At 41.5% G+C, this 20,642-nt stretch overlaps 2 protein-coding genes across 2 annotated transcripts in view; both read right to left on the bottom strand.

Annotated features, from left to right (window-relative positions):
* Nucleotides 1-12,896, bottom strand: part of robo2 (roundabout, axon guidance receptor, homolog 2 (Drosophila)) — a 58,239-nt gene extending 45,343 nt beyond the window's left edge. Inside the window, exons 1-6 of the mRNA XM_053647107.1 lie at nt 11,982-12,896; nt 11,150-11,315; nt 10,714-10,880; nt 9,427-9,548; nt 6,193-6,424; nt 209-333 (exon numbers count right to left, since the gene is read on the bottom strand). Of these exons, the coding sequence (XP_053503082.1) occupies nt 209-333; nt 6,193-6,424; nt 9,427-9,548; nt 10,714-10,880; nt 11,150-11,304 (801 nt within the window). The 5' untranslated portion in view covers nt 11,305-11,315; nt 11,982-12,896. The remainder of the gene's footprint in view (nt 1-208; nt 334-6,192; nt 6,425-9,426; nt 9,549-10,713; nt 10,881-11,149; nt 11,316-11,981) is intronic.
* Nucleotides 11,642-20,642, bottom strand: part of LOC128621048 (roundabout homolog 2-like) — a 116,543-nt gene continuing 107,542 nt past the window's right edge. Inside the window, exons 8-11 of the mRNA XM_053646525.1 lie at nt 20,396-20,520; nt 18,866-19,037; nt 12,993-13,198; nt 11,642-12,063 (exon numbers count right to left, since the gene is read on the bottom strand). Coding sequence (XP_053502500.1) covers nt 11,971-12,063; nt 12,993-13,198; nt 18,866-19,037; nt 20,396-20,520 — 596 coding nt within the window. The 3' untranslated portion in view covers nt 11,642-11,970. The remainder of the gene's footprint in view (nt 12,064-12,992; nt 13,199-18,865; nt 19,038-20,395; nt 20,521-20,642) is intronic.

Genomic DNA, 20,642 nt, shown 5'->3' on the forward strand with positions numbered 1-20,642 from the left:
AATTAATTAATTTCCTTTTGTTTTTTGTATCCGATTTTTTTTTAAACACCGATATTTCTATTTAATGAAATAATAATAATAATGTATTTGCTCATTTTTATTGTTCACGCTTCAAAAATATCTGTAAAAATATCTGAGCGCAAGCGAATTGTTTTTCACGCAGCTGTAAATAACAGGTAGAGCTCGGTGAGTGGAGTTCTCCGCCTACCCTGTACTCCTGAATGATGCCGTTCTGGTGCTCGGAAGGAGGCGGGTCCCAGGAGATGCTGATGGAGGTGCTGTTCTGATTTCCCACTGTGAGGACCGTCACCTGCTGTGGTGGAGCGCTGGGAGCTGAGAGAGAGAGAGAGAGAGAGAGAGAGAGAGGGTGAGAGAGAGAGAGAGAGAGAGAGAGCGAAAGGAGTGAAGCGAGAGAGAAAAGAGAGAGAGAGAAAAGAGAGAGAGAGGGAGAGAGAGAAAAGAGAGAGAAAGAGGGAGGGAGAGAGAGAAAGGAGTGAAGTGAGGGAGAAGAGAGAGAGAGAAAAGAGAGAGAGAGGGAGAGAGAGAAAAGAGAGAGAGAGAGGCGGAGAGAGAAAAGAGCAAAGTGAGAGAGAAAAAAGAGAGAGAAAAGAGAGAGAGAGACGGAGAGAGAGAGATAAAGAGAGAGAGAAAAGAAAGAGAGAGAGAAAGAGAGAGAGGATAGAGAGAGGAAAAGAGAGCGAGGGAGTAAAAAAAGAGAGAGAGAAAAGAAAGGGAAAAAAGAGAGAGAGAAAAGAGCAAGAGAGAAAGAGAGAGAGAAAGCGAGAGAGCAAGAAAGAGAGAGAGAGAATGAGAGAGAAAGCGAGAGAGAGAGAGAGAGAGAGAGAGAGAGAGAGAGGGATCAATGAGGATTGCAGTCTGAACAGGTGGAACTGAAGAAGCTTTGTACATCACTCAGCACTCTCTCTTTCCATCTGTCTCTCTCTCTCTCTCTCTGCGCTACTTGAATGAGAAGTCGGGTTTAACAGGGACCACAGGTGCGTGTGAGGCCACGAGTTCATTAGATGGGGATTTTCATGAACCTGACACCGATACTCCTGCACATTTCACTACGATTTAATATCCTCACCCCTCCCAGGCTTTTATTTTCAACTGCAGGACAGATGATGCTTTCAAAGACCACAGGGATGTACCAAGGAAAAAAAGTGCAGAAACCGTACCCCACTGGACAGACGATGCGATGCCCGGTTGTGGATGAGGAGGAAAGAAAAATAAAAACATTCCGGGTCTTTCTTTGTGGCGGGAGCACATCCGTGCGGTGACACGGCAGGACCCTGGGCTTCAGCTTTATAAAACACACACTGAAGCGATCTTGATGGAGACGCTGGCAATCAGTGGGGGTGGGGGGAGGAATGAAAGGAGTAATGACATGGTGTCATGAAAAATAACGTTTTCTGTAGGGAAGGGAAGGGGAAAAACATTTATTTATTTAAATTTTTTTTTTCCATCCATTTCCGCTCTGGGAGACTGGAAAGTCACAACACAACAGAATACTGACAGCTCAATTATGGTTCCTCTCGCTCTCTCTCGCTCTCTCTCTCTCACACACACACAAACATACGTACACATACACACATCGAAAGCAGCTACACTCTCACATCAAGTCCAAATTACAGCCAAATGACCAGAAATAAACGAGAGAGGCTCCGCCGCCGTGAGCCAAGTTTGCTTCAGACCCGCAGGTGACTTTAATCTCTTAGCGCTCACGACGTACTCAATGTCATTCAAAGTTAATGCTGCGAATCATTTAGCAGCTCGTCATCACGCATATCCGAGCCAAACAATACAAAGTTCTCATTTAGAGGGCGACGGTGCGGGCGATGTTAATAGCGCCATTAGCGTGGTGATGTACGACTTAGCAGGAACGCGTCCGTTTTACGGCCGCCGCGCCAGTCTAAAGGGAACCGTTTGCCGTGTTTATTTATGCCCGAAAAGGTGTACTTATGCAAAATTCATTCGCAAAGTAGTTACCGCTTTCGTAGGAGCTCGTGGACTTTGCCGTATTTTCCCCCTGTGCACGGTTATAATGTGAAGAAACGCAATAAAATACTGCAAAAAGGTTTTACTTCTACCACAGCGCTGTCGCATTCTCAAATCTGATTCGCAACTTCTGTAGCTTTCCTAACGGCGTACGCAGAGACTTGAACAGCGGGCATGTCTAATCGGTGATACGGGGACGTTTAGAGGACGTTTATGTATGGAAGGAGTCTCCAGTGTCGGCGTGTTGTAACGTTCAGAGATAAAGCTGTAACTTTTCGGATGTTTTCAGGACAGAGATGTTTACGCTTTTTGCGGTTTCTCTGTAACACGACAAGATGTCTTTTTGTTTTCTTACTAACTGCAAAAGAGTGAGAGAGAGATACAGAGAAAGAGAGACAGAGAGAGAGACAGAAAAAGAGACAGACAGAGCGAGAGACAGAGATAGAAACAGAGAGAGAGACAGAGAGAGACACAGAGACACAGAGAGAGAGAGAGAGCGAGACAGAGAGAGAGACAGAGAGACACAGAGAGAGAGAGACAGTGAGAGACAGAGAGAGACACAGAGACACACACAGAGAGAGAGAGAGAGACAGAGAGAGACACAGAGAGAGACACAGAGACACAGAGAGAGAGAGAGAGCGAGAGACAGAGAGAGACACAGAGACACAGAGAGAGAGAGAGCGAGAGACAGAGAGACACAGAGAGAGAGCGAGAGAGCGAGAGACAGAGAGAGACACAGAGACACACAGAGAGAGAGACAGAGAGAGACAGAGAGAGAGACACACACAGACAGATAGAGAGAGACAGAGAGAGAGAGAGAGAGAGCGAGAGACAGAGAGAGAGAGGGAGAGAGAGAGAGCGACAGAGAGAGAGGGATAGAGAGAGAGACAGAGAGAGAGGGAGAGAGAGAGAGAGAGAGAGCGCGAGAGACAGAGAGAGAGAGGGAGAGAGACAGAGAGAGAGAGAGCAAGAGACAGAGAGAGAGAGGGAGAGAGAGAGACAGAGAGAGAGGGATAGAGAGAGAGGGAGAGAGAGAGGGAGAGAGAGAGAGACAGAGAGAGAGAGGGAGAGAGAGAGAACAACAGGTTGGTGAGGGAACAGCTGTTTACAGCTGCTCTAACCTAAGTGAGAACAGGAACTAACTTGTTTTGTGGACGTGGATCAAAAGTGCGACGTGTGGTTCTTTAATAAATTAGAAGTGATAATTGTTAGCTGTTTGCTGAATCAACGTTCCGTTACACCGCGTTACATCAGGCTGCTTTTAGATCTACGTTCCTTAATCAAAGACCGGTTTATCGACACTGAAACGCCAACCATAGCGCAAAAGCTAACCACAAACCGTTCACGTTCTTTTCCCCTTCGGCGAGTTAGCTTTTCGGCTTGGTGAGTTTTATTCCCGTTTAGTTTGACCAGCGCGATGGCTTCCTGGTGTCTCCTGTATCATCATAACAGGTCAAACGAGTCATTTCAACCCGAGTGAACCCAACCAGGATCAAAACAACTCACTAAAGATGAACGAATGAATCACAATGAACACATGACTCAATCCCAACTGATACCAGACATGGTCCAGTAAACCTCCGTGTAAACCAGCAAGGTCTTTCTTTGTCCGGCGGGCTTCCTATCCGACCGCCCGCCCACTCCCGTGACCTTCCTGCGTCTTGGGTCTCAGTCCTCAAGCGTCGGATGTTTTCAATAAAGCGTCTAACACGACATCTGGTTTTGTTAGTATTTTGCACAAACTATTGCGCTGACTTTACTTTTCGTCCTTTAGCGTAAACTAAAGCGTAGCCTAAAGATGCCTTAAAAGTAGAAACGTTATTTGCGGCCTGTCTACGTGTTCACAAAAACAGAGGATCTCCTCCATCGTAGAGGGGAAAAAAAATGAATGAACAGAAGAAGGAGGAAGGGAAAGAAAGAGAAGAATGCATTCAATACCCCACGTTTAAGCTGTAACCTCAAACAAACATAAATAAATACACGCTAGACATCCAGTCCAGGACAGGGTTTTTATCTGCACCTGGTAATTGCTGTGACACACGGTTCGAGAGCGAGGTGGAAGCTGAGCGGGATACGCTGAGACACCGCTGTACGCTGCAGATACGGGCGAGACTCGGGAGAACAAATGAACCTGGTGCTGATTAAACTCCCTGACCAGAGACCTCTAGGCCTCAGACTTGTGTAAGAGTGTATGTGTGTGTGTACTGTTTCTGTTTTCTGCACGTTTATATATATATATATAGTGGCAGGCCTGTAATCGTGGAGACGTGACGTAGCTCGTATCTCTGAGGAACACTTTAGTGCTGTACTGTGGGAAAAACGAGGCTCTGTTTGACAGGCACACTGGGGCAGGTCAATTCTGATGAGTGTGTGTGTGTGTGTGTGTGTGTGTGTGTGTGTGAACATGCAGGTGATCATAGCTTTCTCTGCAACTCTGTTTCCATGTGCTTGATGTGACAGCGGTTAACAGGATACTCCAGGATATTTTAACCTGATGTCTATTTACAACATGTGTAGTGTGTGCGTGTGTGTGTGTGTGTGTGAGAGAGAGAGAGACATTGCCATGGATGAGAATTTACGGAGAAAAAATTCGAAAACCAGTTTGAAATTCTGAAACGGGTTCAATTTCCTAAAATATAAACAAAACCTGTTGCATAATTTAAACCACCATGACCCCGACCAGACAGTTCCTAATGTGCTAATGATGAATGTGTTGTAATCTGTAAATGTTAAATACGAATAAATGTGGACTGCTGATACCGATTTTTTTAAGTGTTCGTATCTGTGTTTGTATCCGCGTAGAATGCGTGCGCCGTTCATTCAGAATCGTTTATTCATAACCGGTTACATCCCTTCTCCCCGTGACATCACAGCCACCGGTCGACAACTACACCGGTCGCCCGGTTGTCTGAGAGAGTGTCCGATCTCTGAGTTTTACACGATATTACACAATACACTTTGCGGAAACGTTAATTGGATTTCAATAAATTGTAAGTGAGTCCGGAGCGAACGAGATTTCCATTATTTCCTTTTCTTAGTACAGGGAAACGTCAGAAATCACACATACTGTACGCTAACGATGCATTAAATATAAATGAGGTTGAAAAAATTATGGAGTATTATTTTAATGAAGAGTAGTGCACTACATTGCACACACACACACACACACACACGTAAATTCTACCTGTAAGCAGTATGTACTAAAGAACAAAAACGTTTTCGTGACAGCACCCGGCCAAAAGGACTTGGCGTATGCTTGCACGGCAGATCCCGGCGCTCTGCCCAGACTGTGTATTAAGCGCCTTTGGATGGTGTCATCGACACCTGATATTAAATGAAACCAAATACAAAGTGCAAAATAATAACAGGAAGGAAAAGAAATCAATACGACGAGTGTATATATACAGTGCCTGGCATAAAAATGGAACTTTTCCACGTTTATTATTCTACCCCTGCTTCCTTCTCTGACTAATCCCTTCTTTACCCGGTCACTGAGCTCTTGGTGGACGTTGTCCTCTAAGCAGTGCCGCCTCATGATTGTGTCAGTTTTTATCGAGACTCTACGGGAAGTTTGGGATATCGTTTATAACCAAAGTACCTGATCGATGACTTTTTCCAGAACGGATTGTTTTGAGCGCACCATGGTCTAATGGAGCGTCATTCCGGACTCGTTTGGGGGGCGGGGCTCGTACTCATTGATTTGCTTTCGCATTGAAGAATCCATTTCGAACTTTGGATCGATTGCGCAAAAAAAAAAAGAAAAAAAAAGTGGATGCAGGGCATGTCATCATTCAGGAATACCAACAAACAAGGAGCTGCTCGCGTGATTTCATGATTTGGCTGAAGGAAATCAGTGATCGGATGTCTGGACCACTCACAAGCTCAAAAACAGCGTTCGTAGTTCACCAATTGTACGGAACTCTGGGCAAAAAAACGGCACACAAAACAACCTCTGGGTTTTTTCAGACACAGAAGCATTTACATTGAGATCACATAAGATCACTCCTGATGGGAGCTATACTGGTTTTTATACTGGTTCACTCACTCCGATATTTATACGAGCTATTTTGTGTATATATATAATCACAATAAAGTCCATTTCAGTTCGCAACACTACAAAACGTTAGAAAAGTACAAGGGAGGTGAATACTTTTGCAAGGCACCATACATATTTATACATCTATAGCATCTTACGTTCTTCAGCGGTCCTCGTTGTTTTGGATTCGCTGTCCATTCCCTGAAACTCGTTGAAGTACGGTCGGACTTTGACCTCGTACATGATGCCTTTCTTCAGCGACGAGAGCACGATGGTCCTCTCCGAGGAAACCTTCACGTCCTGGGTCTGCCACGGCCCCGGCGAGGACAGCCCCGACGTCTGCCTGTACAAAACTCTATAACCCTGGATGAACTGAGACTGGCGGTCCACCTGCGAAGGTAAAAAAAAAAAAAAGATCTAGAAAGTACGAAAGTCTTTCATTTATTCATCAATCTTCTTGCACAATAATCCTGAATCTACTTATCCCGGCATGATTGACGAAACCGTATAACCATTCGCATGGAATTCGCCGCATTTGCCATTTATTTTAAAAGCATCAGTGACCTAGCAAAGCGAAGATCTACAGGAAACCTCATGTTCATTTTGTAGCGCTTCAATAAAAAAAGCTTTTAGCGACCCCTCGCAGGAATACATACACACAACCCACATGAATGGTAAAAGCTGCATGACATCAGCCATCATTAGGGCCAACATGGACGGGAAAACCTCAGCTAGGAGACAAGATCATGACCAGGACATCCAGGGAATTACTTCAGGAAGGAGAAAATTCTGGTAAGGCTTTCTACAAAAGCCATTTCTATAACCAGCACATTCATAACATCTTATATGCATTGTTCCAATATTTACTACGCATTATGACCAGCTAACATGGATTATAAAGCATCATAACTTGTATTTGTAACACAATCTTTTGTTAATCAATACAACCTTGATTCCCCCCCCTTCGTCTATAGTCATCAGAAACTGTGATACATTTGATATAATAATTAGGCTGTAATATCATATGGGGGTCAAAAATCTACATTCATAAATGAAATTATGGATCTCTAACAATGTACTATGCATTAGGAATATATAATACTTACACAATGCATTCTGTTAATAATTCATAACCAATGCTAAGTACAAAATATTTGCATATGCAATTATAATAATGTGCAAAATGATTTATAAATGCATCCAGGCATATTACGAATATACATAAGGTCTTTATAGAAAGTGGTACCAAAATTCTCACACACATTGCCCCTCATTTATCAAGTTTTTTTTGCAACCAAACCGAACTACAGATTCACGTACCATTTCTAAACGTAGTTGGATTCCATGATGTGTGGATTAAAAAAAACACACACACACACAAAAAACCAACGCTTTGGCGCGTGATGTCATATCCGGTCGCCGCCCACATTCGCAGCGGTCTCTGAAGAAAAAGTTGTAACGAATTTTATAGATTTGTCTTAATTTACATATTTGATTTGGAACCGCTAACCTTGACTGTGTAATCAGTACATAAAGTCGCAGTAACTCTGTACAGGGTCACTTTAGTGAGTCTCCTTATACTTCAATTTCCACAAACTCAGAAGCAAAATGTAGGACATGAATGAATGTTTTTCTTCCTTAACTAACAGGGTTTTCATGAATAACACGTCTCTTGTATAAATGCTCCTGTGACACATGTATGAATAAACCTGTCTGATAGTACGTGACGTCCAACCAGTAAAAACTGCCGATTTGACAGTAAAAGAAAGCACAATTGTTTGAACAACAGAGTCGTAGCATCTGCACGATTATCACATCAAACTAGAAGATCAAGGCCGCCTCGTCTCACTCTCCGGCCGCGGCTCAGAACAAGAGTAGGATTTTTCAGTGAGAGGGACATAACGAGGCATAACTCACTCTAATAGCTGTTCAGCTGGAGAACAGTCGATAGCTCGGCTTTCGGGCAGAGATATTAAACAGCTGTTTTTCTCCCCTTCAGCCAAATTAAATCAGCTGAATGGTTCTTCTCATTGGCTCTCCTCCCCACTGCTTTCTAACTTGTTTTTTCTTTTTCCCCATTCAGGAACGCTAAAGAGTTTGAATCTTATAGAAAACAGACCTGGCTGCCCGAGGGTCACGGTGTGTGGTGATTTACAAGGTAATATTTCCAGAATATTCCTGGAAGGAAATAAAACTGAGTGCACGTTCTGTGTATAACAACTCTTGATCGAGGCTGTTCAAATAAAACAACTGTAACAAATACTAAACAAATATATAAAGGTTCGAGTCTGTGTTTGAAGCCTATAGTACGCCTCTAAAATATACTAAGAGAAGTTAATGAGCAAAAAGCTTCTAAAAGGCAAATATATCCAGAGGTGGCAATTTTTGTTTATGGAGAAATATTTTATTTATTTATTGCTTAAATGCTCAAATGCTAAGGAAACAGCGAGGCAAGCCTGATATGAGCGTTACTTAATAGTAAACAGTAACTCCGTTTTGTTTTACCTAGTAAACAGCCCAAAGCCCCGCCCTCTTGTTTTCGATTGGCTCACAAGTCCAAAGCTTATGAAATTCTAAGTCAAATTTCCCCTCAGTAAAGTCAAAATAAAAGTAACCGCTACCAGGTGCACATGTTTATCTTTTACACACTGTGTCCTTTCCCCTTCAGTGAATATCCTTTTCTGACTAGAGAATTTTATTTTCGTTTGGTCTGACAAAATTTTCTATTTATTTTTTTAAATCTCCCGGTGTGTCTTGTATTGCCATAGCAAGGGGTCAAAAGTCATAGAAGCTAAACCGTAAATGTCAGCACCAATTATATAATAAAAATACCACTTAAATTACAAAGAAAGAACTCTTTGAATGAGCGAGGTGATATGTTGTGGTTTTCTTTTCCAGTTTCATATAAGTCTTAAGAAAAGGCGTCATCGCTAACCTGGTTGTGAATTTGAAAGTGTGAGATGATGTTTCGAAAAAATGCACACACCTAAAAGCTATGTAAAAAGAAGATGGCCGTTTTAAAGGACAAACCTGCGATTAACTACACCTCACTTTTTTGCATGTTTTTAACCATTAATCTTCATCGAGAAGAAAATCGAGAAGATTTTTGATTGATGAAGCACCAGATGGCTGCCGGTGTTTTTCCACGTTGAGCGTGTGTGACTGGCAGGGCAATCATGAACATATTCTGTTCCTCCAAACGTATTTGAGTCAGCATCGGCAATCAATCACAATGGCACTATTCAAAGACAAAGAGTTTCTACTGTACATCAATTATGCAGCGATTTAAGAATCAGCGATGAAGCGAGACAGCCGGGAGCATACTTCGGTTTCATTTCCACAGCTCACCACGGAATCACTGAGTACTGAAAGTACTGAAAGATCTGACTTACGGTCCAGGTGACCTGAATGGTGGTGGGGCTGAGGACCACGGGGTTGTGTAGCCGGACGATGACCTCACCGAGCTCTTTCTGTACATGCCTGTGATCTACACCCTTCGCTGGAGGACTGATATCTGCAGACATGGAAAGAGAAATAAGACTGTACATGTATGTACTGCACTCCTAATATGATTGGTGATGCAAACAGGATGTTATGTAAGAAATAAAATACTGCTGTCACAGCAAAATAATCAACAACGCGCCGGTGGGATGAGGCAGCCTTACTGTCCCCACCCCAAAGTTAATTAGCAATAGCAATTTAGCAAATACAAAAAATTTTCCTTCATTAACGAATGTTGTACTTTTTATCCAATTATAGTTACATCCAATATTGTGGAACGTCCATGAGACAGGCTTGTTCCTCTTATCAATTACATTATAGAAGCTATAAACAGTCTCTCTTTTTGCTGTCTCAAAGTTAATAAACAGAGAAACAGAGAAAGTCCTGAAACCTTTGTCAGAAAACTTAATGTCAAATGTTAAATAAATAATGCATCTTTAGTGAAAACCTCACCACGTAACCACACGTTTTTCTTTATTTTCTTTATTCCATTTATTATTAGTGTAGGATTCTTTGGTGTGTCCACCATACAAGTCTCTGTGTAAGTCATTACCATCGAAACAATAATGTATTAGAACAGGCACATTAATCTAAACCCAGGATTGGCATTACATCCAGAACTACTGTCATAGCTGCTGTTATAGAAAATAAAAACAACCAATCAGAATCCAGAATTGAATGGTGCTATGGTACAAAGCAGCATACCTATACTCCGCACTTAGACCTTATCATCCAGACCTAATGAACAGACTCGGAGCTTCATGGCATTTTAATCGAATCTGTTTCCAGTTTGAGGTCGGCCATTTCTCTCAGTTATGATCATTAAGGTAGCAGGGATGGCCCAAACTCAATTACGAACTCCAAAAGTGAAAGATGTTTGCTCCGAACTGGGACGTAATGGGTTTATCTGCTGGTTAGAATACAGGTTAACCAATCGAGGTTGGACGATTTCCAAACAGACAAACAAAAACTCCTGACCTCTCTGATAGCACAAAGTGGTTTATAGAACTTTTTTTCTTCTTGCCCTGTTCACTTCCTTTAAAATGGTCCAATCATTTCATCAAGAAGAAAGTCAGGAAAATCTCTATATTTTACTCTATAAAATCTCTATATTTTACTCTATATGGAACTATATGTAGTTCCAGTAAAATATTAACATATAAAAAGCGAGACGTTACCTTGGGTACGCACTGGTTCAGACATGGGACTCGGGTCACTCAGGCCCTGTGTGTTGACGGCACGCACCATGAACAGGTAGATGGTATTGGGTCGGAGGCCTTTAATGGTGAACTGGGTGGTTTTAACGTGATCCGCAACCGTCTGCCAGCTGTTACTCACAGATTGGCTGAGAGATGCAGAAAAAAAAAATCCATTTCGCAAATGGGTAAGACTCCAATAAAGACCTGATGACTTTTGAACATTAGGAAGGTAATTTACTCGATGGTAAATTGAGAATACTGACTTTGCAAAGTAGATAACATTAAGGGAGCCACAGATTAGATACACATTACAGGTTTTATGCGTAATGACCAGAAAAAAGATGCCATTATGCGCTATTTATTTGAGGAGCTCAAACCAAAGCCAAATGCAAACTCTCACTCCACTCATCTATACCTGAATGCTTCAATCACATATGAAGTGATGGGCGAGGCTCCGACCAGGCCCGGCTGCCAGGACAGAGACACGCTGTTCTTGGTGACGTCAGTGACCTGAGGTTTGGAGGGCGGACCAGGAAGTTCACCCTCTTCTCTGTTCTTAATCAGTACCATCCCACCGGATTCTGAGAGAAAAGACAAAAGACAAGATGCTCTACTTCTTTACTTGTGACTCCCTTCTTTCTGCTTCTGTAGATGGTCCACTATTATTATTTTCCAGCCATTCTCACCTCGTTTATTAGGGATCTAAATCTATATCCGGAAATCTATATCCGGATTGAGGTCTTCAGAACAGGATAACATGATACCATTACCTTGAATTCATGCTAGCAAGCGTCAAAGTTTCAGGTGGTCTTTCGTTTTCTCAATACTACTGCAAATTAGTATTTAAATTACGAAACGGTAAAGCGAGAAATCCAAACGGTTGGCTCGAACGATTACTCGGACCAATCCTATGTCGCTTGTGGTGTGCCGTTTCTTCAGTTCCCCACTCGTGGGAACTTTAGTGCCTACCTGCAATTAGTTCCTATTTACTGTTGGACTGGCAAAAGAGAGATGTAGCCTAGCATGTAACATGTAAAGCAAACTTAAATACATTTTAAACAAAGGTGATGTGTATAAATTGCACAGTGTGCTGTAAGATGTCAATGTTGGTTTGGTTTCATTGGAACTTAAAATACCTGGACAGGCCGCACCCACAAGGGATGCCAGATTGAAGTCAAGACACACCCCACCCGCAAGAGACAAACTACAAGCGACATGAGTGACTTGCTGATTATCCTATGGTGTACCTTTCACTTCCAGGAAGGCGCTCCATGACGTTTCGCCACTCGAGCTAGCAGCCACACAGGTGTAGATCCCAGAATCAGAAAGCTGCAAAAAGATCGGATAAAATCCTTAATTCTTCATTTAAAATTCACTCGACATGTTAACATTAGCATGATGCATAGTATGACAAATCCAGAGAAAGCAAGAGCACCAGTGTAAGCATTCGATCTTATGTGGATTTATGTGGACCAATTTGTGGTAAGTGCTGATGCTAATGTGGCTAATGAATTCTGTTTTGTACGCTCCTGAATTTCCCTTGCTGGCAAATTTACCAACTGTCCCTCCAACCACAACAAAAGGTGGGCTAATGCGCTTAGAGAGGCCAGTGGTTGAAACGCTGTGGACCGCTGACAGCTGGCGTCTATCCCCTCCTGCCTTTATGTAATCATCCTTGCATTGTTTGTTACCTTTCATCACTGTGGCTTGCCTTCATTTATTAGATAAAATGTCAGTGCTGGGCAGCTCTGTCAGCCATAATGGATATTCCATCGAGGACAAATGGAGGGGTGCGGGGACTTTAAATTCAATATAGTAGTATATGTGTGTGTATGGATATATCTACGTGATTGGACTCCGTCCAAGCTTTCACAAATGATGCTTGGGAGACCTGTCATATAACTAAGTGATAGTATCAAACAATTTACCGAAATCAATATTTCGCATTCATCTATTTAATGCAATATGATTTCCCTCTCCCCGTGTGTGCTATGTCTTACCAATATCTGATTGAATAGAGCTAAGCTTATACATCATATTTAGACACCCACAGCGTTTGACAGCCAGACTCACATATACACACAATAAATAAAGACGCATGTCCTTTACCATCTATCAAAGTTTGCCTTGTACAAAAAAGATTACGCCAAGCGAGGTTATGTTTAATATTACACAGCACTCGAAAAAGGTGAAGGAGAAGAAAACATGCTTCGTACAAATTTACGCCAATCACAAAGAAGTGTTTTTTTCACTCTCACCCGTGTGTTCTTGATTTGAAGGCTGCCCAGCTCCTGCAGGGACATGCGTGGATCTTTACCCAGCAGACTCACTCCATCCTTCAGCCAGCTGATGGTGGGTACAGGCTCCCCGGACGCTTGGCACTTTAGAACAGCTATACTGTCCACACCCAGGGTCTGATTGGCTGGGCCTTGCCTGATGATTGGCGGTGGCCTGTCTGTCAACACTGACCAAAAGAGAAAGAAGGACAGTATTTACCCCTTTCATACCTACAATAGGGGCATTTTTTCATTTACATTTATTGGTTTGGTAGACTCTTTTATACAAAGCTAAAATTGAGTAAGGGGTGGGGCCTAACAGTGGCAGCTTAGCAGTATCAAGATTCAAACTCACAACCTTTTCAGTACTCCAGAGGTCTAGCTGTTGAGCCATTACTGCCTTTTTTCTTACATAACCTCAAATATTGACCTTCGGTGTGTCCTTCTCAACAAAGCCTTTGTAGAACCCTTAGAGTGGATGATTTCCTTTAAAAAACTTTAAAGATCTTTAAAGATCCTTTAAAGATCCAAAAAAAAAAAAAATGCCTTGTGGAACCAATTAATCCAACTAGTTTACACAATGCACTAGGTTTCTAAAAATCTAGTTTCGGTTGTAGCTTGAATCTCTGCTTAGATTTCATCTTTACCATTTATGGCTGGCTCACTGATTAGATTTTGATGTATAATTAAAGCTGCAGAATTCCTGGTTTGATCCTGATTTCAGAGCACCGTCTTTGTGGAGATTTGCATGTACTCAGTGTAGGTTTCCTCCAGGTTCTCCGGTTTCCCCCTACCTCCCCAAAGACATGCTTGCAGTTGCAGACTGACTGTGCTAAACTGCCCCACTCCCATCCAGGGTGTATTCCCACCTCGCATCCAGTGTTCCTGGGATAGACGCTGGTCCCACCATGACACTGACCAGGACAAAATGGAATGAATGGACAAAAATAGAAGTGTCAGTTTGATGATGGAACCTAATGGCCCATAATGACAAACAGAGGCTTGTTAATTATCCTGGTATCTCTAGATCCACATCTCTAAGACTCAAAGAACTGAGAAGCAGCAATATCCTAAATGTAGAATTGTGTTATGTGGTAGAACGGAAGGTCTGGTAGGATTTAAGGAAAGCATCTATAAAACTAAAACCTCAAGTAGATCACCATTTAGACCAATCATATGATGATTTATTCATGTGTACCGAAACTTTGATCTTCAGCCACCAGGTTTGTCCTAATGAGGAGTAAAATGTAAACTTCTATTTCATGAAGGAGAAGAATGCCAGACCTGGCCACAGATATTGTGGCTCTACCACAGGACCATAACTATGTTTTCTGGGAAAAAGCAACAGAATAGCTGACTCTTGTTTTCCTGTTCAGTGATGTGGTGGGGGAGAGGTGGTTTGCTACTGTAGCTTTTTCCTACCGTCTGAGCTCCTTTGACATTTACAGCACCATCCGAATTTTTTTATATATATATTATTAACTATTATTAACTCTATAATAGTGTGTGTGGTCAGGTTAAATAAGTCATTATGGTTATGAGAGGCATGTTAATAACCCACACCTGCAAAGCATGAGGAAAAACTATTGTTGTTATACATTAAAACATACTAAGATCCAGTTTTGTCCATGAATATGTGCTCTTTTGTCAAGTCCATCTTATTATCACCTTTCAAATATTCACATAAAAGTTTCTCCTTTCTTTTTTTGAAAAATATTGGCCTAATATTTGCAAAGCGATAGGATAAAAAGGTTCCTGTAATCTATAATTCCTGGACCAGAGGCAAGCTTTTATCTCTGAGAGGTGAATAATGCATTGTGTTTCAGCCTCGAGGCTGCTATAACGCGCTGGTATGGATTAATGAGAGCAGAACTGAGGGTGCTAATTACAGCATCTACCTTTAACCTTTCTGATTGTTTCGCCTAACATCCTTCTTCCTCTGTACTGCTCTATGTTGTGGAGAATGTCGCCTCTGTGGATTTCCTACACTCGCTTTTGTCAAGAAGGATGGTATTTATACTGTTCAAATCTCTGTAGGAATGCTGAGCAGGGCAAAGGGGTTGAAGAGATGGCATCTTGATAGATCAAGGAGGATTAGGCTAAGCTTAATTTAAAGCAAATGAAGATGTTCAGATATATCACTCTTTCCTTGTGCTAGCCAGAAAGCTAGCATCATTAGGTGACAGATCGTGGTGTGGCTTAATTATTATTCTGAAATTAAAGCTGCATCGTCAAATCTAAATTGTTTTCTGTAATTGGTTATGCTTGAAGCGGAGCACCTATCAGTTATCATCGATACATTATAGAAAAGCTATTAGACTGTACGAATTTGGATCCTTCCCGTTTCCTTTCAAACTTTTATTGATGTTTGTCTGATTACGTTACTGTCTGATACAAATAAATATGCAGTTCGGATGCAGACTATTTGTGTCACAAAGCTTCACTCTTCGTAGGAAAACTTTGTAGTGTAACATTTATGTGAAAACAAATTACCCTCTACATGAAGAATTCGCTGTACTTTACAGAAGTAGATGCCTACATAAAAATGATGAGCCAGCCAGGAGTCACAAAAGACATGACCTAACTTTCTACCGGTATGATACTTTCATAGTGGACCATCTCTGTGAATAAAGGAACAACTTTCACCACAGTGGGCTGTTCATAGACATTTTTGCACATCAGAATCTATTTGGTGAGCCAGCCAGGATTTAACAAAGGCACGCTCTAACTCACTACATGAGTATTATGATATTTTCATGGTGTACCATCTTTGAGAAAAATGATTTCTGTTCATTTACAGTTTTATATATCAAAATGTAATTGGTGAGCCAGCCAAGCGTTTTCATGATTTTTTTTATGAGGCATAAATGCAAAGTTTAGACATTTTGTAAGTGTAGGACAGGTAAACTATTTGTATGATATTGTCAGGGTGTAACATCTCTGTAAGTAAAGAAAGAATCTAAACCACGGTGTGTTATTTATAGATGTTTTGCTAAATCAAAATCGAATTGGTGAGCCAGCCAGGAGTTGCAAAAACATGCCTTCACTACGTCACATCACCAGGTTGTCATGGTGTAACATCTCTGCAAATGAGGAAACTAATACAGAGTGCGTGACAGAGTTGCCAATTCATCTAATGGAATATTTTTGGGAGGTGGGAGGAAACTGAAGAACCCAGAGGAAACCCAGAAGTATTGAGGAAAAACTCCACACTGACAGTAAGCCGAGCTCTGGATCAAAACAGGGATGCTGGGTGTTTCTTTATAGATCAACTTGTAATTTGTGAGCCAGACAGGAATGTGTAAAATCTAACCAAAGAGTAAATGAGATATTTTTATGTTAAAATCCTCAACAGTATGATGAGGTGTTTTGATATAAACTGGGTTCCTTCAAGCCAGCACTGCCATTCACTATGATCAGACAGTATCTAATCCCTGTCTGTGAGAGTGATGGTGCTGGCGTGCAAGTATGTGTATTTGGAAGCCGTGATGGAGTGACGAGAAAAACCTCGACTGAACAAGTGTGTCTGTATGTGTGTGTGTGTGTGTGCGTGCAAGAATGACATGACAGATTGATGAGGAGATGGTTGGACTCTTAGATTAAAGGGGCCTTGGTGCTGTCTGCATCAGGAATTTCTCATTACGTTTCTCCTTGAACCTGTCGGACTCCTGTTGCCCCTCGGCTCACTAAATCACGCCGTTAGAGCTGCAGGTTTGACCGTGATCCTCCACCCTCGAACTACGCTTTTTCTCCTAATCCCTCGCTCCTGCATGCCTTCACCGTACTCCCTCACAAACTATCTAAACGTTCTGACACGAGTAAGCACGTTAAGGCTTTTTCTCTCTTTGTGTACACATGCACCCTTGTGATTATAATCTATACAGTGTAAAAGATGTTGCTGTATAAAGTTTCAGAAGTGAAGCAAATTTATACACTGGTGTGCTGAATTCTGGATTCTGATTGGTCGGAAGGTGTTGATTCATTTTCTCTGATGGTGGTGCAGCTACAAATCGCAGGTTTATATATTGATGCGCTGAAAAAAGTGTGAGAAGACATTTATGAATTATTTACAGAAGGAGTCTCCGGTATCAGTGCTTTATGACAGTCAGCGGTAAAGCTGCAGGAGAGGATTTTTTGCTTTACATTTACTTAGTAACGACACAAACTGAGCTTCTTTTATCGTTAACTTCAAGACAGAGAGAGAAGAGAAATGCCTGGTGAAGCAACGACTGTTTATAGCTGCAATAATGTAAATGAGAATAGGAACGAATTTCATAGACATTCCACAACAGTAAATGTAAATATAAATGGATAAAAAGTATGACGTGCTGTTCTTTAATAAACAATAAACTGCACACCTTGCCCTAATCTTAGCTTTATAGAATATGTTTTAAAATATGCTGCAGTCTAAAGAGAATCACAACTTTACTTCTTGAAATCAAGGGCATTTCTTTTGATTTTAGGGGGAGGAAAAAAAAAAAACCCTAATATAAATCTAACTTTTTTTTTCTTCCCCTTTCTCACACAGTTGCTATAACAACACTGGGAGGAAGCAGAATCGGCGGCGTCAGGCATGCCGCTCGGTTCGCTTTGTGCCACACAATCGATGTTGCTCAGGGAAAATTCAAGGACAAATTCCAACTCAGCCCACAGCGTCAATAGAAACGCAGCACAAAGACGTGTTGCTCGAGTGCTCCTGCTACAGAGACGCACTCAGTACAGGGTCTGTTCGTGAATCAGAGAGAGGTCGCAGGATGAATAAGGTAAAGTGAAAGACAGGGACAAAGAAGAGAGAGATGGAAAGTAAGAGAAGGAGGAGGAGGACGAGGAGGAGAGAGGAAGGAGAAGTGGCTTCTTTGAACCTTTCCGAACCAAAGAATATAAAGATTTATAAAATTGTAAAAGATTTGCTGTATTGTATGTGTGTACGTGTGTGACATTAGAACATCCGCCATAATGTGATTTATAATTATTCAAAACAATTCTGATTATAAATGAAATGTTTAAATGACTTTTCACCCCAAAATGGATGCCTAGATAATTCAGTTTCATCATTCTTGAAAGTAGTGATCCTTACACAAAAGTCATACAATTAAGTGTGTGTGTGTGTGTGTGTGTGTGTGTGTGTGTGTGTGTGTGCATTTTAAGACACAATGTCTCCAAGACACATGTAGTTACAGAACCCTTCACATGTGATTGTGTTAAAAAAAAAAAAAAAAAAAAAAAAACCCTGTGAAAACTTGAGTAAAAAAATAAAATAAAAACGTGTTTGTGTGTGGGGGTATGGGGGGGGGGGCATCCATGTGAGAAAAAAAAAAAACGTGAAAAATAAATGTAAATAAATAAATAAATAAATAAACACAAATGAAAATAGCCTGCATGCACAAACACAAAATAAATTACAATTGAAAATATATATATATATATATATATATATATATATATATATATATATATATATATATATATATCCCCCGTGACCCTGAAGAAGGAGTAAGCGGTAGAAGATGGATGGATGGATAAACATATATAAAAAATAATACCATGATGGGACAAATGCAAATAATTGAGAAAAAAAGTGGAAAAAAAATCACGTGCTCTAAATGTGAATAAATTCCATGTGAATTGGCTGAAAACCGCATGTGTAATTTTCCCATTTAAATCATGTTTGTGTGACGTTTCTGTATGGGAAAGAATACACTTGTGTCTGTCAGGTATCCATCTAGTGTCAATAAAGACATCAGGAATAGCTCTATTAGAACAGAACCCCTATCAGAACACTTTCTAAAAAAGAAAGAGAGAAAAATCACGAAGAAAACAGGACAAGCCCGGCTCCAACCTACTACAACACTCACCATCTGTCACTTCCAGTTGAGCTTTGGCGAGGATGCTGCCAGCGACCGTCAGTGCCTGGCAGATGTAGTAGCCTCCGTCTGCTCGCTGCACGCCCGCGATGGTCAGATCTCCGCTGGGTGAGACAGAGAAGCGGCTGTTGGGTTGTTGCGGCTGGTTGGGAAACAGCAGGTTCTGCACAAACAAACAATAAGGAGGAAAGTGGAGCAGTTATCCGATCTGAGACTCCTGTGGAGGTGAGGCTGATGGAAACTGTGCTATGGACTTGGGTGGAATTACAATAAACCTTCCTGTTCTGTGCTGAATTTAAGCACGACGGAGGAGATGAACTGAAATCAGTGCGCACAACGTTATTCGGGCCTATTCAGTACTATTCAGAGTTACACGAGAATTATGCACGGGGGCGGAGTTTGCAAAAAAAACATAGGCATGTCTCGGTTACACGTGATTCTGAACTTAAGCACAATTTTCTTGCACAATATTGGTTTCACTGAGCAGAAGGATTAAGTCCAGCGCCACCGTCTGACAGCTTGATGTAACCACAATATGTCATGCTGAAATGAGTATTTTAAAAAACTATTCAAGGTCAATATTAAATACACAAATGACACTATTTCTAACAAGATTCACTGGTTATTAAAAGCAGTGATTCCCAAACACTGACCCAAATTTTGAACGTAAGTCACCGACTCTAACTATGGTCACAAGCCTAGGCCAAAATATTACCTTTCCCCGGAATGTCTTCCAGGCATTAGTTCAAACTCCACCTAATCAAAATATAAAGCTGGTTCTTAATAAGAAGAATTCGCCTCTACAGTCGACCTAACCGAAAGAGTGAGGTGAGGTTGAGGTGATTCAAAGCTAATTCAGATTCCCTCAACAGTTTTTGCTAATTAGCAGGATAATGAACAAGCTTTGCTAATGTACCCTCGTCCTATTTAATGCTTACACGGCATGCTCACACCAGCCCCGCCCTTTTTATCCATTATTTTGATCCATTCTTTCTGTTTTTGGTCCTCAAACCTGACTTTCAGGGGAACATTAGCTGGATTCATTTACACCTAATGACTTAATGCAGCAAATTATGAGAGCATGTTGTGTGTGTGTGTGTGTGTGTGTGTGCGTTTCTTCTAATTAACCATTGTAGCCATGAACACATGATGGATGTCCGGCCCATTATCATCAAGTGTGAGTGAATGGGTTCTTTCAGCAGTAATTACTTAATTACTTCACGTCTTACTTAAGTCATGAACGTGCGTACATACAGTACAGACCGAGAGAGGGATACTACAGTTTAATATTTACAGTTTTTATTCAGAAAAAAAAAAAAAAGTTAAAACAGGAAGAAAAATCTGAGGGATTCTTACAGGGAGATTCTCTTTATTGGGAAATGCCAGTAATTATCACATTACAGGAAGTGAGATTCTCACCATGCGTGACTGTGAGCCATTTTTAGGTCCATGAATAAGCATTGCTATATATAAACACGGTGAATAAGCAGGTCTGGATGAAAACTGAACATTTTAGCTTACCTGGCTGCCTTCCTTCTGCCAGAACACGGCAGGCTGAGGGTTCCCCTTGGTCTCACATGGGAACGTCGCCGTGCGACCCTGAGCCACGATCTGGTCCCGCGGTCGGATCACAAACTGCGGTGGCGCTGGATCAGAAAGCCAAATACAGTTTGGTTAGGAAGCTAAAGAGAACACCGCACGTCCAGAGGTTTCATGCAACAGTGTTTTGCTGGTGAAGGGACTGGGATGACACCAGTGCAACCATGAT

This window comes from Ictalurus furcatus, chromosome 17 (assembly GCF_023375685.1).
Source record: "Ictalurus furcatus strain D&B chromosome 17, Billie_1.0, whole genome shotgun sequence".
NCBI classification, from domain to species: Eukaryota; Metazoa; Chordata; class Actinopteri; order Siluriformes; family Ictaluridae; genus Ictalurus; species Ictalurus furcatus.